The sequence below is a fragment of the Watersipora subatra genome, chromosome 2 (genome assembly GCF_963576615.1).
Source record: "Watersipora subatra chromosome 2, tzWatSuba1.1, whole genome shotgun sequence".
Lineage (NCBI taxonomy): Eukaryota > Metazoa > Bryozoa > Gymnolaemata > Cheilostomatida > Watersiporidae > Watersipora > Watersipora subatra.
The window spans coordinates 70,716,547-70,741,250 of record NC_088709.1 but is presented as its reverse complement, the minus strand read 5'-3'; the positions used below and the strand labels follow the sequence as shown (position 1 = coordinate 70,741,250).

At 36.8% G+C, this 24,704-nt stretch overlaps 2 protein-coding genes across 2 annotated transcripts; one reads left to right on the top strand and one right to left on the bottom strand.

The window, feature by feature from the left end:
• Positions 1-5,499: 5,499 nt before the first annotated feature.
• Positions 5,500-22,133, bottom strand: LOC137387667 (tigger transposable element-derived protein 1-like). Its single transcript, XM_068074149.1, has 5 exons — positions 22,077-22,133; positions 13,892-13,988; positions 12,650-12,712; positions 12,211-12,267; positions 5,500-7,486 (listed from the first exon to the last, which is right to left on the bottom strand). The coding sequence occupies exons 2-5, from the start codon at positions 13,965-13,967 to the stop codon at positions 5,742-5,744; spliced, it is 1,941 nt and encodes a 646-aa protein (XP_067930250.1). The 5' UTR covers positions 13,968-13,988; positions 22,077-22,133; the 3' UTR covers positions 5,500-5,741.
• Positions 22,134-23,917: 1,784 nt separating this feature from the next.
• On the top strand, positions 23,918-24,376 carry LOC137388508 (uncharacterized). The gene has a single exon (XM_068074995.1). The coding sequence runs from the start codon at positions 23,918-23,920 to the stop codon at positions 24,374-24,376; it is 459 nt and encodes a 152-aa protein (XP_067931096.1).
• Positions 24,377-24,704: the final 328 nt, after the last annotated feature.

Below are 24,704 nucleotides of genomic sequence, written 5' to 3'. Positions count from 1 at the left end.
ATGCAATATGCAACAGATGTGATTAGACGACAAAAGGGAAAGTTACTATTGACCTTTTACAAAACCAACTCAGAGTATATATGTATGTGTGCATTCCAATACATACCTTCATTTACGGCGCATGTTTTACAAGAAAATGGCTTCTCTCATATATTGAGACTTCATGCGTTTTGCTATATAACGATGTTAAGCAAAGCTACCTCTGTAAATATTGCATTGGTATGGTTTTTCTGCAGTATGAGTTCATGTGCGATATTTTATGTAACTGCATACCATACACTAAAATGGTTTCCTCCAGTATGAGTCCTAATGTGAGTTGTTATGACTATTACAAGTAAAGCTAGCTCTGCACATTTTACATTAAAAAGATATCTGAGCGGTGGGAAGTTTTATCTTTGTCCTTACACTAGTTGTAGGTAATAATCTCCCAGTTTCGACATTTTGGTTTGTTTAAAAGGATTCCGGTCACACTATTCATCTAGAATACGAGTTTTTGGCTCTGTAGTTACAAATACATCAGAGTATTGTCATGTCACCACAACGTTATTTAAACCCCACGAGTAATTTTAGGAGTTTCCATCTCAAACATGGCCAAGTTGTGTAACAATTCAAACATGAGGTGTAATGTTGGTAACAAATATCGAAACGTGCTAATATTGGGAAGACCAACCATCAAATGTAAAGAGGTTAGCATAAAGGGACTTTTTGGAGAGCTAAATTGATACACATGTATGTCCGATTTTGGTACAAAAGCCAAGAGTTTCCTGTCAAGTGACAATAACAACCTCTACAACTTGGATTTGAGTGCAAGGAAGTTTTGTGTGAGACTAAAGTCTATCTATTGAACATGTTGATATAGTTAGTCAATACCATCAGGGATGTACTTGCAATCGGCTGACACATATTATTAGTAATGTAAACCTAATTGTTTGGTCTATGGAGAGTACCATGAATTCCAGCATACAAGTCGACACAGCGTAAAGTCGAGATTTAAAAGTTTGATTTTAAAATCCTGGTTTCGGCATGTACCTGTCGCATAATTCGACTTCCCATTTCTTGTCTCAAATCGCTTGACCGCAATAGTTCTGTTGGCATCAGAGTAGCCTGTCTTGACAAACTGTTGTTTTTGCAGAGTGGCGGTCACTCCATTGGTATAAATCATTTAACGGAATTCGCGCAAAAATTTATGTAGAAAAAAATGAGATTACAACGTTTAATCAAATACCAGTCTCTGTTGTAAACGTTAGTAGAATATAAGAATAAAGTAAATTGAAAATAAAATCCATAAGAACAAATAAAACTGACTGATACAAAAATAGAAATAAAACTGACTGAGCGCACAAATAACGACATGTTTAGTCGCTGTTGTTGCCTAAGTTCTCAAGTTCTACTAAAGTTTACCGCAAAGACTGGTCGCTGGTTAAACGTTGTATTATTTTTTCTGCATAATTTTTGCGCGAAACTCGTTGTGATTACCAATGGAGCGACCGACATAACATCGCAACCAAGCCGCATAGACGGAAGTGAACAACTCCCTATAAGTGCAGCTGATGCATCAGGTGCAGTACGTCTTGTGAAAAGCTGTTGTGTTGCTCGCCAGCTCGACGGGGGAACAACTCCGCAAAAACAACAGTTTGTCAAGACAGGCTAGCATCAGAGGCAAACGATGCTTAACTGAGCTTTTCATTCAAAAACGTAATCAGTAAAAGTGCTCATGTTGTTGTGGGAACACGTATAACAATTAACAAAAACGTACTAATGGTGAATTAACTAACGTACTTCACTATCGTATTGGCCCGCTTTGCTGACAGAACGAAACTGTGACCTTTCATAATAAGTACGTTTTTAACAAAAAGCTATGCTGCAAGACAGAATTTTGCCAGGAATCATGATTTATGTACAAGAAAAAGGATGGAAGAACAATAGTGGATGTGACAAATGGATTACCGAAGTGTGGGCTCGTAGGAAGATGCTATGAAAAAGCAATGAAATCGAAAAAAACACACTATTCCATAAGAGAATTCTTGCGATGACACCTTAAGTGATGAAGAATAGGACTTTGTGTTTGCTGCATCTCACACTGAGTAGAATTACTAATACTATACTATTTTATAAATAAATCGCTAGATGTCATCTCATGTAATTTTGATTTGCGATAGGTTTTGCATTTGATTTTTTGTTAGAATTCATGTTATAAAATGCTATAGCTGTATAAGTCGAGAATGGATTTTTAAGCTTGATATTTGATATCAAATTTTCGACTTATACACTAGAAGTTATGGTACACCTAAATTTGAAGACCAGACTGCTTAACAATTATGCCGCTGGGATCACTAGCCACCAGATGCTGTAATCGGACGATCCACAGCTAGATCACAATGTTGGCACCAGGTACTATATAATAGTCTGGCTTTCGGCAAAAATGTTTTCGTAAAAATACATTGTACTGTGACATTTGTGGCTTTGAAGAGAGAATTTTGCCCACCGCGCATGATATTTTACGATAGAACATTTCCTAACATGTCATTCAGATTTTAAATTGGATTCTCAATTTAAATTGAAAGTGATAAATAATCAAATAGAAAAAATACAATAAGCTGTAAACAAGCTAACCAGGAATGCACATTCGTACTACTATACTGATGTGTACTACTATACTGATGTGTACTACTATACTGATGTGTACTACTATACTGATGTGTACTACTATACTGATGTGTACTACTATACTGATGTGTACTACTATACTGATGTGTACCACTTCAACTGGCCAATGAAGGCGGGTTACATCAGACTTCTAGTTTTAGCCTATGAGATCTGTTAAACGGTAAAAATCAGCATGCATAATGGGTCTTAGCTTGACAGGAGGATTTTCCACCATTCAAAAACTCTTTAGGTTATTTTACCCATCCCAATTTTATTAGATCATGTGATACCATACATCTGTCGATGTCATGTGATACCATACATCTGTCGATGTCATGTGATACCATACATCTGTCGATGTCATGTGATACCATACATCTGTCGATGTCATGTGATACCATACATCTGTCGATGTCATGTGATACCATACATCCGTCGATGTCATGTGATACCATACATCCGTCGATGTCATGTGATACCATACATCCGTCGATGTCATGTGATACCATACATCCGTCGATGTCATGTGATACCATACATCCGTCGATGTCATGTGATACCATACATCCGTCGATGTCATGTGATACCATACATCCGTCGATGTCATGTGATACCATACATCCGTCGATGTCATGTGATACCATACATCTGTCGATGTCATGTGATACCATACATCCGTCGATGTCATGTGATACCATACATCCGTCGATGTCATGTGATACCATACATCCGTCGATGTCATGTGATACCATACATCCGTCGATGTCATGTGATACCATACATCCGTCGATGTCATGTGATACCATACATCCGTCGATGTCATGTGATACCATACATCCGTCGATGTCATGTGATACCATACATCCGTCGATGTCATGTGATACCATACATCCGTCGATGTCATGTGATACCATACATCTGTCGATGTCATGTGATACCATACATCCGTCGATGTCATGTGATACCATACATCCGTCGATGTCATGTGATACCATACATCCGTCGATGTCATGTGATACCATACATCCGTCGATGTCATGTGATACCATACATCCGTCGATGTCATGTGATACCATACATCTGTCGATGTCATGTGATACCATACATCCGTCGATGTCATGTGATACCATACATCCGTCGATGTCATGTGATACCATACATCTGTCGATGTCATGTGATACCATACATCCGTCGATGTCATGTGATACCATACATCTGTCGATGTCATGTGATACCATACATCTGTCGATGGCACAGCAAAATTTGTTGCTTAGTAATCTCTAGAGACAATATTTATTTTAGAATGGAGAAATGAATGAGCTCTGAGTAGAGAAACCAAGATAAATGACGAATACTTTGCAACTTTTGTTATTTGGCAAAGGTTGTAAAATGAACACCATCCTGAGACTAACCTGAGAGACAGGACTAGCAGCAGGGCAGTCCTGCTGGAAGTTTGCAGAAGAACAGACTATTATGGGAGCATACAGATGATCGAGAATTGGCTGCAATACCGTCACTGGCGTAATTATTTTAAAAACCGACATATCTAAAAATATTGATAAAATGCAGCACAAACTGGAAATTAAAAATCCTTTTTCAGGCATTATTTATAATGTAGAAAAGCTATCAATTGCTGACGATTTTGGCTTACTTCTTAAAATAATCCGTAGAGCTTTTTCTGTAATAGTGGGATATTTTTTGACTCTGCCGAGTCAGCATGGCCCTAAAACTCTACAATGGTCCCCCATACATTAATTTGTCTTGGTTTTGGAATGGTAAGGTGAAAATGCCATATGGAAGGACATAGGAGCCGATAGTAATCATCTAATGCAAACACCCACTGCAAAAAACATCAAAACTTTATAAACGTTACTGTACATGATAAAAATGAGTACAAAAATAGTATATTATCCTTAGTGACTATAATTACCTACTTAGTAGTTATAATCTACAACATAATATAACTCTACTGAGTACAGTAAGTACCGTATGGAGTTCTTACCTTTGAGACAGATGTATAACATAAACTTTAAAGTTAATTTAAATGACCTTAGATTGCTAGAAACACACTTAAAGGTAAGTATTAGTACACATTTTACTACACAAAACTTTATTTTTGTAATCGTCTTAATTTTTTATTACCCATCTGTTTCCAGCTTCATTTTCACTATAACTTTTAGCCAACCTTATTAAACTTTTTTAAAACTAATTTGACAAGAAAGATTGAGCAATGCTGTGTTGACGAAAGGGGCTTCTCACATACTTGGCTATATATTGGTCAACAAAAAAAAGATATGTTAATCACCTTTTGGAGTCACGTGAGCGAATAGAAGGCGGAAAAGAGGAGAGGAACAACATATCAATGCTAATTATGTTACTGTACACTTAAAAATAAATCTAACAAGCAATGAAGTGAATTTTGGTTAGTAGGCTGAATGAAGTTTTGTGAGAGAAGAGATTGTGACTCCAGCTTTGCTGCTGGTTTTAAAATGAAAATACCGCTTCTTCTGGGTCCTGACAAGTAAAAATGGTCAGAATGACACAGCTATACCGCTGAGGCAGAGAGTGCTCAAAGAGAACAAGCCAAATTGGTGCTATCTAGAAGATTGTCAACTAGTGACTTACTGAGGATAATTTTTGCTGGTGCACTGTAAATGTTGGTGCAATTTAGGAGATTGCCAGCCTAGTCACTTATCGAAGATGACGCTAGCTGATGCACTTTGAATGCTAGTGCAATGCAGACGATTGGTAGCTAGCTAATGCTTATAGAAAGATCCAAAGAAAGTTGTAGTTTGTTCTGTATTGTTCACAAGAATGAATACAACCATACATACAAAAGTATTTATACCCTAGAGGGCGGGCCTTTAGTAAGTTCAAGAGGGTAATGTGAATGTCTCAATTATTTTAAGTAGCTATTTAGATAAAGGTTACGATGATTTGTAGCTAGTAGAAAACAGGCCTTCCCGCAATACATGGTTACACATTTAATGGTTACTCTAAGAGAAGGGATAAGGATATATCTTGTATTATTTGTATCAGTCTACACCAGTAAATTAAACATTTAGACAATTAAAACTGCTTTTTTAAAGAACTTACTATAATAGTACTTCTTCAGGTTCACTTTCTTTAGCTTTTTTACTAGACTTACTTTTATCATCTGCACTTTTTGACACTTTTCTTTTGAAGAAATATCTATCCAAAGTCGTCTGTTCCTGACAACTCCTCAAAATGTTTCTAAAATGACTCATGCATATGTTATTAACGCTGTCCATAAGGCGGCTTGTGTGAATTTTTTCTGGGTGATTTTTTTCAATAAATCTAGTAAGGTTTTCATACCAACCAATAGCTTCTCTTATTTCCGCCGATGATGTTTCTTCGGCCTCTCCCACCTTTTCACCACCACTCAACTGCTGCTCCTCTTGAATGATGGTCACTTGCATTGTTTTCAACTCCCTAAAGCCACCAGTCGTAAGCTCCTTGGTAAAGTTATCAACGTGAGCCTCTTCGACAACAATTCCCACGGACCTCCCAAGTGAAATTATGTCCTCAACACCACCCTCATGGGCAGAATCAACAATGTGCTCTTTTTCGGAACCTTTGGGGTCTTGTTTTGTCTCAACACCTGGCCACAGTTTTTTCCATGAGGATTTTAAGGTGTGTTTTGAAACCTCATTCCAGGCTTTCTCAATCATCTTCAGGCCTTGAACGATATGGAAATGCTCCTTCAGAAAAACATCGCGGGTAAGTTGAGTACTTTTAGTAACTTCAAGGCATTTTCTGAACAGATACTTCTTGTAAAACTTCTTGAAGTTGGCAATCACTTGCTGCTCCATAGGCTGTAGGGGAGGGGTGGTGTTCGATGGCAAGTAGAGAACCTTGATAAAAGAGAAGTCAACATGTATGCTGTCCTCAAGGTCAGGAGGGTGAGCAGGAGCATTGTCAAGCACCAGAAGACATTTAAGGGGGAGATCATTTTTTTCTAAATATTTCTTGACAGCAGGACCGAAGCAGACATTTACCCACTCAATAAATATGGTCTTCGTGACCATGACCTTGCGATTAGATTTTCGAAATACCGAGAGCCTACCCTTCCTTATATTGAGTGCTTTGAAGGCACTAGAATTTTTTGAGTGACACACTAAAAGTGGCCTAATTTTCAGGTCCCCACTGGCATTTGCACAAAATGCGAGGGTTAGTCTTTCATTCATCGATTTATGGTCAGAAATTTTCTGTTCTTTGGCTGTGATAGATGTATGATGGGGCATTTTCTTCCAAAAAAGGCCAGTTTCGTCACAGTTGAACACTTGCTGAGGCATATAGCCTTCATCAGAAATTAATTTCCCAAATTTCTTCACAAAATTGTCTACTTCTTTCTTGGCAGAACTGGCCGCCTCTTCATGCCTGATGGCTGGGCGAATACCAGTCCTCCTCTTAAAGCGCTCATACCAACCATGAGACGCCTTGAAATTGGGAGGGGTTTTCTGCGCTGATCCTTCATCTTCACCGTTTCTCTGAGCTTCCACGAGGTCATCAAATAAGGCCATTGCCTTGTGAGAAATTACTGGCTGATTAATTGTATCACCGGCAATTTCCTTCTCTTTAATCCAAAGTAAAAGAAGCCTCTCCATCTCGTCGTTGATTGAAGTCCTTTGACTGGCAAGGATAGTCGTGCCCTTAGAAGCCTTGCTTGCTTTAATTGCTTTTCTATTCTTGATAATAGTTCCAATTGTCGATTGGTTACGGCCATATTCTTTAGCGATGTTAACGATACGGGCGCCTTCTTCGTATTTATTTATTATCTCCTGTTTCATTGCCATGGAAATCATTTTCTTTCTTCTCCCTTTAACATCATAATCAATTTTAGGACTAATGGCTAATGAATTAATGTTTGTAGTAAATATTATGCTAAACACTAAAATACGCAATAAATTCAATATCATTCTACACATACATGATCAAGCCTTTACAAATGCTGAACTGACAAAAAGAGAGAAGATTGTCCCGCAACACCTTTCCGGCTTTGTGGGGCAATGCTCTCTCCCACAATATGTTATTCAGCAAAATAACTCCAACAACAGCTGAAAGGCGTTGTGGGAGGGTGTTTGCTGAATAGCTTATCGACACCTTTGTGACTCCGACATATGCAGCACACCAACCAACAAATTTGAATTTCGAGAGGGGTCCGCAATCATTTCGTATTCCACTTCTCAAAGATGTGATTGCATCAGATTTTAGTTGATTTTAAAAGAAAGCATTTTTTGTCTTTCAGTTGATATGTTGTTTGTTGTGTTAGGCAATCTCATTGTCAAGATATTTGAAGAGTAAGAAAAAAAATTGATTGCAGTAAAAACGCTCAAGTCAAAAAAAACATGCCCGGACTTGCCCAAAATGATGTAACGAGTAATACAACCTGTCTCTATCTCTCGTATTCACATCGGCTATTGCGATAAAAATCTAGTCCTACGCAGCTGTATTAGCATATATTTTATTTTGTATTTTCTCATGTTGAATAGAATAAAAATTCAAATCCAGCTACAGATACATTATTATGAATGTCTCACACGCCTCAAATAGCGGAAATTAAAAACTTGACATATTAGCTTCCTCTAAATGTTGTGTAAACATCTGAGTACCAACTATGATTCTGCCGGTCTACGATAATTAGGTCATTGAGTTAACTTATTTCATTGCGACCTTTGTTATCAGCTAAGTTCTCAGTTACTACCCACATCGGAAACTAGCTACTAAACAAAATAAGAATGCCGACATCTTTAAAAATAATATGTTCGAATATATGGTGAAACCAACTGCATCTCAAAAAGTCATGTATAGTCAACGTTATTTAGTCATTATCAGCATAAACTTGTAGAAAAAATTTACTGGTCACATTCGATTAGTTAATTCAAATACAAAACAAATGGTTTTATGAGTTGACCAAAATAGTGAACGCAAAACGTCAATGTCTTTGAAATTGATTAACCCACCGATTCTGGCAAAGGATTACTAAAGCCATTCTTGCACCTGGTTGGCGGTTTGTGGACTCACCTGTTTTCACTTAGTAGGGTGGAGCATAACATTTTTTGAACTTAATATTTAGTCCGTTGGATTGGAGTCTAGCTATGCAAAAGTACTTGCCAATACAGCTCGGATTACACTTCATACATCCATCTATCAGAGAAGATTTCAGCACAGATGGCAACACGGCTATGATGTATTCAATATGTTCTGCAAATCATGTGTTGCATTGTCTTCAACAATATTATCCCACGACCAAACACGAGCGGAGCGATTGTTTGAGAGATTTATGATAAATGCATGTGCACACAACCCACGAAAATTATTCATCAACACCGTCGCAAACCCTTGTACCGAAATCTCATCAACAAATTTAACCATTTTTCAATGGAGTCGTTTAAGTATAATAACGATACAAAATACATATAAACCTTTTTAAATATGTTACCAAGTCTTTGAAAATTGTCGACAATATCTTAAAACTTACCCATCTGATAGGATTATACACAAATAGACAGATTAATTGGTCCGAAATTCGCAATAAAAAACTTGACAAGCTTTTTTAATCAAAATTAAAACCAGCCAACGATACGCCAATAAAGCCGTGCGACAGATAGAACTATTAAAAAGGGCGCATTTCACGATAAAAACGTGCTCATTTCACCAGTTTATAGCATTGTCTAATTGCCGAAGGTCTCTAATATTTTTCCGTCTTTAATATCTTGCCAAAATATCTAATTATAAGAATAATTATTTGATTTTATAAAATTATCATAAAAATAATTATTCGAATTTATTTGTCCGAAGGTTTCTGTAATAAAAGTAGACCTTTTGAGGCATAGACCGATTTACAGGTACAAAGTCGTGGTACACAGTCTATCAGCCTATGTTTTTTCACAATTACCGAAGGTTTCATTAAATTATTTAAAACGTTAGCCAAAATTCTTTACATCTTATGTACAAGCTAGGGCCGAACTACAATGACCCTTTATGATGAAAACATTTTTTTATTTTGCTCCAGTTTGCAGAAAACTTCAAGACGTGTGAACGCTCATACTTGCTTTCTGCTAGATCGCTATCACAACCACTCTACATTCAACACAACCAACTTTCAAACTGTGTATATTACACAGCAGCTTACCATTTTACTTATAATATTGCATTTCAGAAATATAATAAGCATATTTCCTTATTGCTGTTGTTAAATTACATATATTACAGTAGGTTAGGCCTACAGCTTTAATTAATATTCATTTTATTGTTGTAAAACATAGGTTTGAGATAGTAGTAGATTAAGTGTGAATTTTTTACAACTTTTTGTTTTGCATAATTGACTTTTTTAATTTAATTTCGAAACAGCTTGACAACTACCATGGACATACAACTTCCCAGAACACCACATCGTGGCCGTCCGGGTGTCTCTCAATTATTACAGATCAATAGGAGGATAAATAGAAGGTCCCCACAGCAACCATCAACATCAAATGCTAATGTTCAACAACACGCTACTCAAACTAATAACAACAACCCATCTGATTCAGAGAATTCTTTAGTAGATGTTGTAGGCGATATAAATGACATGGACTTGGCAGCCCACTTGTTTCCAGATGATGATCATAACTTTATGGACATCATTGACCATGAAAATAGTGCACAAAACAATATTGCTCCTCCCAATGCTGCCCCTCTTTATCACATTCCTCATTTTTAATCTTTAGATTGCCCTGATTTTCCAGAACGGTGTAACAACTTTCTAGGCAGACTTGACAACAACATATCACAGCTCACGTGTACTGGATGTAATTAGAAACATTTCATTACATACAATGATCAAATACAACTACGTCATACGTGCCAACAAGTTCCCCAGGCAAATTCCTAGATTACTAGAATTTCCTTTTTGAAGTCGTGCTCCCTCAAATTTATTTTATATCATCTCGAACAACTCTCATTTACACTATACTCTGTCAATTCCTGCTGACAACTACTTTTTCAACAACCAGCACTACCCTTTCTTTTTTCCATTATCACTTATTCCATTATCAGGTAGTGGGTTGTATGACAGGGGAATTTTTAGTTTTATTATACAACTTTTACAAACCAAAAAATTTTCATCGCAGCATAAAGTTTTTATTAAACCTATCCATCCAAGTCATGGCCATTCACATAGTTTCAGCTCATATAATAGGACAAATTAATCTACTGCAGCAAACTCAAACAAAACATATTATGGTTTGTGCAGCAAACATTCGTGTCTCTCTTTCCCATTTACGACAATTTCCAGACTAACGCGACTGCTCCCCTAGTGAACCACATAAACATCCTGTAACAATGAAACAAATGTAATAAATGTCATTCATATATATGCTGTTTTAACACGGATCTACTGAAAGCTTTCAACTTGAGAGATAGATAGACTGCGAGTGTAATTTTCAAAATGAATAAATGTTTAACAAAAGCATAAATACGCAAAGCCAACAATTCAAAGCTTTGTTTCTGAGAGTTGAAGATGAGCATTAATCAACCGATGTTCCTCACTTTCTAAAAGTGAGAAATAAACATAACTTCTAATCATAAATTTAATTATCTAGCTAAAATGCCAAAGAAAGTTTAAGCAAATATTATAGCTATGTGAAATGATGATTCGTGATAGCAAAAAATTATATTTTTACTTATTAGTAGATGTAATCATGAGTATTAAAATCCTTACAATTAGTTTAGAATATATGTAAAGGATACTCAAAGTTAAAGATAAATTTACCTTCATTCTCCTATCTTCCTCTACAGCATAACGCTGCTGATGCCTGTCAGCTTTAACCATAACCTGTCTGCCCCAATCTTTAATCACCTGACGCTCGGAAAACTTTGAGTCACCTTCGCTAAACTGAGCATAGTTACAATTCTGTTGTTCGTCAATAAAATGTGCCGGTGCAGTAATTCAGTAAATTAACAATGTCAAATAAATCAGCTCCTACTAAAAATAAATCCCCTACTAGTCGACGCGTGTGACTAACTAGTAATAGAGTAAAATCCCTAACAACGAGAATCTTCAAAATCACAGGCAACCCATTTTACGAGCAATAACATTTAATATGACCTATATAAAAGTTTCGTGCTGATGATTGGCTAATGAAGAGATCTTATATTTATCGCTCGTCAACTCTTTTCACATGTATCACTCGTTACATCACGAATGAAGCACCCGCTCGAATCTGAGCTTTTTAAAAGGTGGCCTCCTTCAAACGCATATATCGCTGGACAGGGTTAGTCTATAAAAACAAAGATAACATCAAATTGTAGCAGATGTTTTAGCCTTTTATTGGTCTTAATTTCATCAAATCAACTTTTTTGATGCAATCACACCTTTAAATCACTCTTGCGATCTTCAAACAGCCGTGGAATATGGATTTTAATGGGATGGTAAAAAGAGAAGAGTGATCTTAATATGTCTCAGTGCCAACAGTGATCTACTAAACAAGTGTTTAACACCTCATTGAAAGCAAAATTCAACCTGTATATTAAAGTCCATTATACTAATGCCATATTTACCTTCACCAGAGTGTGTTTTGATAGAAGGACTCCCAGATTCTAGATTAAGTTCAATGTCTACAATATAAACAATTTAAACAATTTAGATACATTAAATAGTTTTGTACAACAAATCTTTAACAAATTTGCTATAGAAATTATACATAATTAAAAAACAAGTGCTCCTGCTGCAGTCAAACATCAATTTTTTTAGAATAACTCTAATTTTCTTAGCGCTCACAGATCCGTGTTTAGCACATAAATTTCTCAAACTTTTCAAGTTCAGAAGTTCTTCATCGGGCTCACGATTCACTTTATAATGTTGCAATTTATTTTACTAACAAACTAGTCTGTAAGACAATACAGTAAAATAATTATTGCATTCATTTAACTCAGCTGCACCTGACATAGGAGCTTATTAATACCCGTAACAGTATTATTTGAAAACTCTTTAACTAACCAGTTGGGTAGAGATTAACGGCACCGCTATCAGATCCTGATTCTGTGTTCACTTTTGCGACTCCTACAATAGTTATGTGAGCTTATCTAAAAATAATGATAGTGACAAGCTTATTGTATATACAGTAAGTTTTTGTGGATACTATGAAGAAATCTTTCTAAGATAGTTACCTCCATCAGTCTGTGCTGACTGACGAACCACAAGGATCTACTTTAACCAAAATACCAACAATATAATATAACTTACAACTTACAAATGTATATATCCAGTATATATATAAATCTGAAAGTTTGTGTGTATGTACTTCGGTTTGTCCAGCTATAGCTATTAAAATATTGGAACGAAGAATCCATATTGCAAAAGATTTGATCGCGGAACCTCCCGTTCGCCAGCAAATACCATACTAATTCAGCTAGACAAGATTGATGCATTCTTTGGGCAATAGATGTCGCTATGTGGGTAAACGTACGCTACCACTCTCTGTTAAGGCAAAACGCAATTTTATGCTTTTTCTCTTTTTATGCTCTTCTTAGTGATCTTACTTAAATTAGTCATTGGTAATGCGCCAGGCTAATGGCAGGCAACTACATTACCAGGCACTGTTTATAAGCTGATTTTTAATATCCGTGCAACACCGGGCTATGGTTATACAGTTATTACAGTTATAATTAGGCAATGTACACAATGAGGATAAGCCTAAAAGAGGATGTTTGCTCAGGTGGGCAGGGTAAAGCATCATGATAATGTTGTTACCATTTAGTTATGCAGTTATGATACTCTATGGCAATAGTAGGCATAGTTATAGCAGACATGGTTATAGCAGACATGATTATAGCAGACATGATTATAGCAGACATGATTATAGCAGACATGGTTATAGCAGACATGGTTATAGCAGACATGATTATAGCAGACATGATTATAGCAGACATGGTTATATCAGACAGAGGAATATAAGACATTTCTACAGGAGACATAGCCATGATAGCGATAGTAGAAATACTATAAAATAATAATAATAGATAAGCTCACAGAGAGCAAGACTAAGGAGGAAATAAAAGGAGGGAAAATGACAAAATAAACAACAGGAAACAATGATAAGCAAGGAATGGGTTCAGAGAACTTTACTATAGATGGCATGACTACCGAGATAATGTGCATAGAAGACAGAATACATAATACAAAAATGGTCAAGAACAATAGCTCTTGTTATCTATGTCCTTTGGAAACTCTGTAACTAACCTGTTGAATGGAGACTGTCACTCAAGCCATTTGGTTGCAACTCCGATTTCACCGAGAAACCTTCCATGACAGGCATTAAATGAAGAGATCAGTTTATCTAAATTAACAAATAACATAAAACTAGATTAAGTAAATTCCATGTTCGTGCAATCAAGTGATCGTGGGGTTTTATGATACAATCCACTTGTAAATCAGAAGATAATTTAGCTAGCAATAAGACAGATGAAAATAGTAGTAGTGCAAAGCTGTCTCCTTGCCAGCCGGGTAAGGCTGAAGCTGACCGGGCTGCCAAGTGTTTGGCTAATCTGCTGGAAGGCCCAGCTACCCTCACACTTCCCACTCCATTAAAAGCAGTGGGAGATCTAATAAATAGCCAGAGGATGCTACCAGCTGGGCCCGGAAAAGGTTTGCTGGGCACTATCCCGGAGATGCCCTCTCTTCTGTTGTAGAGTCTCTCTATCCTAGGGACTCCACTCCTGGTAAGATGCGACATAAGCCATGACCTAAGTTACGTCCGACTAAAGGTGGCTGTACTCCAAAAGTTGTCCAGTTCTCCGTTGTGGCCATTCCCTGAAAATCTAGCTGGCTAGTCGGCAGCCAAAACTCCGCACAAGATTGGTGAACAGGGTAGGTTTACTAGATCCTGCATGGGGTAATCGTCTCCTCCTCTGTAGGCTTGTGTCAGCTGTCAAAATTTGTCGCCCGACTGTTTTTAAGCGGAGTCAACAAGCCATGGTTAAGTAGGGGTACGCGGTTCAGTACCTTTTCGAGCAAATCGGTAAGCTTACCTTCTTGTTGGGAGTTTTTATCGTCAAGATAAAATTGCTGCATAGCATGAAGTGAATCGTGTAATGTTGACTCGATGGCAGTCAATAATGGAAATGAACTTCGACAAGATGGCTGTTTGTCTTGTCACCCTTCTGCCGTTAGTGTATTACTCCACCCAACTCCCATAGGATTGGCTCAACGCCAATTTAAGACGCACCCAGTCACCAGAGCAATTGGTTTTTTAATCCTGCTGGCTGGTTAGGGGCTGTGCCGTATCAAAGCTAGGGCCTGCTTTCCTAGGGTACCCGGCCGGACTGGTTGTTGTGGAACTGAAGCTTTTTTCGGTATTGCTGGTGTTACTATTGCCAGCTTTTTACTTAATACCTCTAGTTCTGGAATTGACTCCAAAAGGTCCTGGATGTCCAGCTTGTCCTGGACCAGCTGAACATCTGGCACTTATGGAGTTCACGCTTGGCAAGTTTGAGCTTGAGCCCTGCTCCCCCTCAGCCATTGGGACACTTCCTCAAGGCTGTGACTGATGTTTAGATGAAGTAGCAATGTCCACCAATAAGTGAAGGTTGTGCAATACCTGCTCCTTCTTCGTGCAGAAGCTAGAATGAGTCAGAAAAGTGACTTTCTAAGCGCATCTGCATCAAAGGGCACCTGACAGTAGCTGCGAACCAAATCCGGAGTGCTGCAAAATCTGTTGCCGAACATATGGGCTGCTGCCAAACTGTCTGGGTCGCGTTAGGTCTTAGAGCTGCGTTATTCAAGCTTCAGCTGGCAGACCTGCTTTGCTAGCTGTTGTACTAAAAGTAAAAGATATCTAACGAATTTGTCCTGTACCACCGCTACTGTCGCGGTTGACTTCTCTCCCACGAACCTGAGGGGTGGCTTTTGGCATTTCCCAGTGTTGATCCGGAAGAACTCGATACCAGCCTGCACAATGTGGGTCAATGTTGGAGTGGGTACGGCCAGTAGATGCTGTTGCAGACAGGCAGTGTTCAGCATACTACAGAACATTTGCTTTGCCATGTTGGCCTGGTAGGGGCCCAGTTGAAGTTTAAAGTTTCTTATTTCCTTTTAAATTTAGAAGCATATTTTCAATTCATGACGATATATATATTTCTCAAAATTGGTGTGTCTGCATGTGTGTCTCCCCAGCTATAGTTATAGCGCACGCTGATTATTTTACCAATGCGCCCACGCGTTACGATGCCTCAGTTGAGAAATATTTTTGGTAAGGTTTGATTACTATATCTGGAGTCAAGGCCAATTCTTCTCACGCGAACAATTTTATTGTCTCTGTGGGAAGAACCTTGACATTATCTCTCCGTTTGGTCAGACAAAGACAGTCTGATATCTCATTTTTACCGCGTTAAACAAGGAGTTACTATTAGTCTGAAACAATTACTAATTATTTTTATGATGTTGCAATCAAAGTTTGTAACGAAAATATCTAAGGAGTTGGGGGTTGGAAATAAACTTCGATATGAACAGAAATTACGAACGAATTAATAATTCTTGATGTAATCGAGTCATTATTAGCACGTTTTTGTGGCCCCTTTTCTACTAATCACTTGTTATTATGGATTTGTAAAGATTAAGAATCACAAATAGTGGCCGCCAAACAGAAGTGGCCTTCAAATAGAAGTGGGATTCAATTAAAGAATGGAGGTCTATTTTTCAACCCTTTTTCTATATGGCGCTTAAATAGAGGCGACTTTCAAATACAGGTTTTACGGTATGTGGATCAAGTGTTGTTAGCAATCTTTTATAGAGTACTTTCAAGTTAGGTGGATAAGGAGAGTAGTAGCGCCATCTGAATATATAATTAGTTTAGGTCTAATAATATTAAATTATTGTTATGTTATTGCTATACAAGCCTTGATAATTCTTGTCTTCTCAAGCTGTTGACTGTTTGAGCATATAATTGTGTAATGGCAGAGCGTGAAAACCAGGGCTGGCTGCCTAGCCAATCCCAGAGCCGACACCATGATAGGGCGAAATCCCATCTCAACAGTAGATCCAGCTGACGATGAAGACATGGTCGGCAGAGAGAAGACAGGCAAGGCCGATGGAAGAGTGAACAGGCGAAGCCAACAAGAGACAATATGTATATAAAAAGGCCAGAAGGACGATGAGATCGGAGATCGCTGACAATCTCTAGCATGTTGTCCCGTTGTGTGCGCAAACACTGAATCACATGTATTCATTTATATTCATGAATACATGTGATTCAGTGTTGCTACTATTCTACTACGATCAAGATATAATATTCTAATATATATTAGAATATATTCTAATGTATATATATCTTGATGGTAGTAATAGTTGTTCCAGAATATCTGTTGGGTATTTGTTTCACAATAATTATAGCCTGCTACCTCACCACCAATTTCGGTTACCGGTGGAATGCCCAATTTTTTTTAGAGCTGTAAGCGCATCTGAAAACAGGTGGAATAGCAATCAGGGAAATACGTTTTATAATAACCATTGTCAAAACTAGTTGTTTTTTATTTGGAGTAGTTTCCCATATCGTAAGGCAAAATTGTATAACTGGACGGCCTGTTACGTTGGACAATTCTAAGCTGGATATGCCAGTAGCAAGTGTTAAATATGATACAGTCGTATTAATAGTATGTCATATAACTTTGTAATATCATCGAGGAAACATTTTTAGCAACTGATATACTGTTCTTTTCAGTTGCCCAATGTATATCAATTTACTTCCCTATGTCAAATTTGAAGCTCATTGATTTGTGGCAAATATTTTTGTATTATATGCAGAGTCATTAATGACAGAAACTTTAAATAAAACTTTCAACTTTAAGATGCAAATCCTCAAAGGTTTACTTGCAACAAAATTCACATAACAGTTATTTGGTACCAAAAGCTCACCGTGTCTTACTCTGCATTATGGTAGGTGCAAAATATGTGAAATGTGATTACAAGCTCTTATAAGCTCAAAAACGAACAGCTAAAAAACCAGCTGTAGGTTGGAATCTCTTTATTGTGATGATGTACTCAACTCGACGTGGTTATTGTTTTGACACGTGATGTTATCACGTGAAATGAAAGGTCAATAAAAGGCTCTATAAAGCACCTCTCGCAGCACTAGTTTACGACAAACACTTCGGGTTCTACTGAAAAGCCCTTATCAAATATAGATGCTCGCTGCTTGACAGTTTTGTTACAGCTTGGTCTAATCATTTAGTCATAACCTGATCCTGTGACCCATGTTTCCGCCAAATGGCAGGAACAATTTCTGAAGCAATTTCGACCACCACAAGTGACCGACAGGCTCCTTATGTTTCTCAGAGGATGATATGCACTTCCTCGAGCTAAAGTTAAAAGGTTAAACTAATTTTTACGGTAGGTTTTGAGATATCAGTGCTCAATGTGACAGCATTATAATGATGAAGACATAGAGGCGTAAGAACAATAGACATGGTTTTATTGAATGCGTGAATAGTATTTGTGAAAATATTTTGACTAATGAGGTTGCATGAAAGTGTAAACAGAAGCACATCGTTTGCAACTACGTCAAATTTGAGCCGTTTTGAGAGGGATTCCAACCTACGGCTTTTTTGTCATAGCTGCGCTTAAAGCACATGAATTACATAATTTTTTTATTATATAGTTCAATACATCAGAGTCTTGGCTTTCGAATGAGCCTATATTCAATACACAAAGAATAATAGAACTATGAAAAACATGGTGTCAAAAATATGTCCTGCAATAAAAAACACATGGTTGCGGTTCCCACAATGTGATGTCACAATTATTATTTAGCCTTAGGTAGTCGATCCCTTTCGCTGCCATTGAGGCTGCTCTTTTCTGTGACAATCAGTGCTGTTGTACCCAAAGACCACTAATAATAAACTAGGATTCTAGATAATCAACAATGGCCGAGAATCGTGCTAACGCTCAACCAATACAAACACATGTTCTGGGTTAATTAATTATGCTTCAATAAATATACTGTCATTGACAAAGGTAATGAAATCACATCGATTAAATTGTGACCTGCAGTTGCATGGCCCTGGGACTATCACTATGTTTCCATGGTGCGCAGTACTGCGAAGCAGCCCCCTCCGAAGTCGAGGGGATTGTACGTTTCCATGCTGCGCAGTGTGGTTTTCCGAATTTCAGCAAATTAGCCAGAGAAGAGAAATTGTATAAATCGAATCGCCTGATGGACAAATAGAATCGATCACGGATACCGAACGTCATAAACGGTCTTTTTATGATTCTGTCGTCATTATACTTTTATTTACAATACACATTCACAAGGTTTTACAAACCTTAACACACTTTTTACAAAGTAATATATTTTTAATAAGTATTTTTAAGTAATATATTATTTATACGTAAATTTAGGACTTGCCACCTATTTTTCGAGAAGTGTTGGCATCGATAACAAAGTCCAGGAAAGTAATCACCTCATCATCCTCGTGAATGCAGACCATAATTAAATTTAGGTGAAAGAAGATCGGAAGAATAGAAAAAACAAGATTAGCAGGACAACCTTTGTACTAGTTTATGGCCCTCGAAGAATCCGTATCCACGGCAAGAGAGCTATGCGCAGCCACTGCGCAGTCGCTGTTTCTTTGCTGCGAATTTGCACAGGCTTCGCACTGATCAGTGCGCAGTGATTTCAGTGCGAAGACGCCATTTCCATGATTCGGAGATAGCGCAACTCCGAAGCACTGCGCATCATGGAAACATAGTGTATATGTCGCGAGATCACATAATGCTTGAAATAAATTAGTCTCAGTCGCGACCCTCAACATCACAATAAAATGAAAAGGCTAGCGCATAACATCATCGGAAAAACATACTATGGTGCTTGGAATCTGAGTTATTTATCATAGAACTAATCTGTACATGGAGAGCTACTGACACTGATTACTTTCTCATCCTCATTGGTTCTCTGGAGTTGTCCTACCTTCACCTGCCACTAGCGTCATTATCGTAGTTGATAAATATAAGCGGTAAACAATAAAATAAGCGGTAAGAGCACACAACACGCATATGAAAATTGTGACGTCACAATTTTTGAGTCGATGCCATTAAACATTTCTGCGGTAGAGCTCTGGAGAAATCCTATAAACACCAACCAATGTCTGTCTCACCATGTCAAACAATGGCTCCTTCGAAAGCCAAGACTCTGATGTATTGAAATATATGATAAAAAATTATGTAATTGACGTGCTTTAGCTGTTCATTTTTAAGCTGTCAAGAGCTTGTAATCACATTTCCACATATTTTGAACCTACGACACAACTGAGTAAAACATGGTGAACTTTTTGATACCAAATAACTGTAATGAGAATTTTGTTGCAATTAAACTTTTAATAGTCATGCAAAACCAATTCTGGCACTTTATACTAATAAAATATATGTAAGCCAGAGATGGGCAATCGAGTTAACAAAGGCTTGCTTCACAAATGGATCGACACGAATCAATTTTCTGGTATGATTTATTTACTGTAGAATTGTACTGACTCAAAGCTTCCTACCAGTAAGAATTGAATCTTTACTATCACCAGAGAGGAAAAGACTCAATTCTCTATTTTCACTAAGCAAAACGACTTGAGTCAAATTGCACTAGTCCTTCCCCTTTTTAATTACTGCATTGACAGAAAGTCCACATGTAGAGTGATGTCCTAAAAACACAATCTGTTACTTGATGTGTGTCAAAGCGAAAATGTCAGCGCTGCCCCATATTGCCACCCGCACATATTTTCACAAGACATTGATTTCACTGCGGATATTTTGTTGGTTAATAATATGTACTACGCACTACCTTTATGGTTCGCCTGCACACTGACAATAGGCTTGTTTATAAGCTTTATAGCCGCTCGCGAATGTAGTTCATTTTACCAAAAAGCCTTTATAACAAATTGCTTTTGTACCTATACAAAGACAACGATCATGGATCGCAGTGTTATCAGATCTACTGAAAAACTTTGCCACAATAAATTTAGGAAATTAGGTTATCATTGGGCTAACAATGAATCAGTTGCATAACATTTCCCTTTATTTACAAGAGCACAACATAACATCATGGTTTCAATTTTTTTTAATTTCCGGTTTGTGATGAAAAGAATTATTGTAAACAGGAACCTAAACATATTTCTGCTAGTGAAATACTTCAACACTGGACCAATGATATTTTTAGCTACTACATTTTTATATTAGACAATGATTGTCTGTGTTATGGTCAAACTGCAAAAATGATAGCGTTTTTCTTTTGCAACCGGTTTCACTAACCTACAAATGTATTAAGCACTTCATTTGTTTGTTAAATGCATTGATTGCTGTGCAGAGTTTTTTTCTGCTGATCCTAAAAAACTTTAAATAAATTAAAGTTATTTGACAGAGACAATACTCATATCAATCCTCCAGCTTGCCTTCTACATATTTTATACTTTAAGTTTTAACATTATTATATTAGTTTTATATATATATATATATATATATATATATATATATATATATATATATACATGTATATATATGTATATATATAGATATACATGTATATATATACATGTATATATATACATATATATATACATATATACATGTATATATATACATGGTGCCAGCACATTGACTTTCTTAAAGTCTGTGAGGCAACCTAGTTGTTTCATGGCAGGAAGTCAACTCTCATTGGTAATGGGATTTGTTTCCTTTGCCTAAGCTCTGAGCTGCACTGATGAGGCTTCAATAGCCTAAACAGTACTGTCTGTAGCATGAGTATATATATATATATATATATATATATATATATATATATATATATATATATATATAGAAACTCTGCTTTTACAGCAAAAATACGGAGTAATGACTTAATTCCTACCAATAGTAGGCCTGACTTAATTCCACAAAAACAATGAAATACCGAATGAAATAGTTGATATTTGCTATACAAACAGTTAATAGACTAATGTACTGCGTGTAGCTAAATTAGCGATTGTGGGCTATTGTTATTTTGATATATTGCCATAAGTCAATTAGAATTAAAATGGTTAGAAAATTGATATTGTTTACTTGGGAAAATTGAATTGAGTTATTGAAGTTGAGATAGCTAAAGAATTGAGTTGTGGTGTTTTTGTAATGAAATGTCAATTGAATCGATTTTTACTCGACATACGATGCAACATAATTCGAATTTGAATTTTTTAATGAGAATTAAAATTCAAAGCCTTATAAACATCTCTGATGTAAGATCTCTGGCGAAGTAAAAAGTAAATGTTAATTACCAGTATTTCTACCTTTGATTTTCGAGAATAATTGTACTATAACTTATGGGTATTCAGAGTTTCGATGCACATGCACACCCAAAAACATTTATTTTCTGTTGTGCTTGAATTGCTATAATACACTCCTTTTAGTTACGTACCTATTTTTGTTTTACGGTCAATTATCGTTTATAATAATGTTTACTCTCACATGTTCTTTTTGAGTACGAATCGGACTTTTGATGTAGTGAGTCAATTACATATAGTTTTGTAGTTTGCTAACCGTTGGCCTAAAAACCGCTAGTTGGCTCCCGCAGGAGTCTACTTTTGCGCCAAGGCTAGCTCTCTAATAAAGGTCTTCCAAAAGTTAGGACCCTAAAATGGTAATCACGTGTCTTTTACATTGATAGCGATATGTAATAGCGCCATATTGGAGAGCTAATCGTGTATTAGATCCGTTTGTAAACAAACAGTGAAAAATGACCGAAACGCACATGTTGAACAGTTATTTTCCACCTAGGTGTTAATGAAAACTCTTCTTACACAACGTTTAGAGTGCCCTAATAGAAGAAAACATTATTGTATTGTGTCACCCGCGTTAAAATTTTTAAAAAAAATGACCATACTAATAATTACTAACTTGGAATCTAAATACTCAATCAACTCAGCTTGCATATGTATATGCACTATATGTGTGTGTATGTATATATATATGTGTATATGTATATGTATATATATGTGTATGTATGTATATGTATATATATACTCAGCTCAATCAACGATCTTATTATCCTCTTATAGAAATCATATTATTGTAGCCACTATCAATTTTATTCTCAATTATCATATTATACCACATTATATTAGCTTTAATTTTTAATTATGAGGTCAACAGAACATTATTTTCTCATGAAAACCTCAATAAATAATATTCACAAACAAACAAACAAACATATTTATACTATATGGAGTAGGATATAATAAATGACAAGTAGATTTAAAATAGATTTTCGTGGACCATATTATTAATACAAACTGTTGTATTACAGATGCATAAACCCAGCAAATGATATATTCAGGCAAATAACAACTGTTCCATTATATTCAAAATTATATTACATATGCATAAACCCTAATGGAGAAACTTAGCACATGAAGTGTTTTGATAAAAACAACAATTATTATAGCTTATTTTGTTCTAAATGAGCTATCTACCTTCACTATTAGTATGAGTTCAAGTCTCCTTATATATGGATAGTTTTTGTAAGAGGTGTCTGATTGGTCGGACTGATCCGATGCGCATGAGAGGACGGGGATAAGGCTACGGAGTCATTCGTCAACCTGGAGGCTTACTAGAAGGACGTCAACGCTCGACTAACAGGTATATATCCCGAGTATTCCTATATGGTGTCAGAATAAGCGTACCCACGCTAGCGTTGTTAATTACCTCTAAGCCGAGTAGTGAAGGTTTGGCTGAATCTTACCGGGTTTATTAACTATAATTTGCGTTGTTCGGTACTCGTGAGGTAAGTTGAGGATTTGGATGAATCCTAGGAACTGAATAATTAAGTAAATAGTTGTTAGAAACCAGTATATAAATAAATAATGGCGGAAGGAAGTAAAGATGATCGCTTTGTAAAGAAATTAAATTTCAAAGATGAAAATCTTTCAGTATCGTGGAAAACATTCAAAAGGCAATTTAATATCCTCAGAATAGCCAAAAAGTATGGCGATATGGAAGAAGAAGAGAAAATTGCAAACCTGCTAATGCTAATGGGATCGGACAGTGTTCCTATCTATGACCAATTTAATTTTCATGATACGGAAGAAGGTAGAACAAGAACATTGGTGAATGTAATCGCCATGTTTGACAATCATTTTGAACCCGTCAGAAATGTAATTTATGAACGAGTAAAATTCAAGTCTTAAACAAGGATCTATGTCAATTCACCAATTTATTACTGAAGTTCATACCCAGGCTGACAACTGTGACTACGGCAACATGCGTGACCAGTTGATAAGAGACAGAATTGTGGTAGGAGTGGCGGATAACAAACTCAGAGAACAACTTATCGATGTCGAAGAGTTAGACTTGGCGACTTGTATTCGAAAAGCTAAACAGTTCATATCCCACCATGCTCAAGCTGCAAAATTATTAGGGGAAACCCATGATGATAACTTAGATGCGGTAAAAGATTATACTGCAACTAGCGACAAATTCAAAAAGCGAACTTACGGTCAACAGGGCAAACAAAAGTGTTTCTTTTGTAACAGAGACTCGCATCCGAGAGAGAGATGCCCTGCACGCAACGCGACTTGTTATATCTGTAAAGAGAAAGGGCACTGGGCTAGAGCTAAGGCATGTAAAACAAAAAAAGGATCGCAGATAAATATAACTAGCGAGCTCACGCAAGAGTCCGAGGGACTAGAGAGTTTGTACTTTGGCTCCGACTCGGAATGACTAGATGGACTCACGATTGAAAATATTACTGAAACTCCAAAAGCATGGATCGCGAACATCAGACTGAATTCACATCAGGTGAAATTTAAACTAGACACGGGAGCCGCAGTTACAGCTGTGCCGGCGTCTATGGCCAATTTAGTGGAAAACGTCAATCACTCTAACAAAATCTTCAGAGGCGCTGGAAACCATAGATTGGTTGTTACAGGCCAAAAGGAGGTAACATTGTCCTCTTCGGAGGTGGAAGTTCGCGAGACAGTCTATTTTGTCAAGAATTTGGTGACGCCGCTGTTGGGAAAGCCAGCCATTTCTAAATTAGGTCTTATTA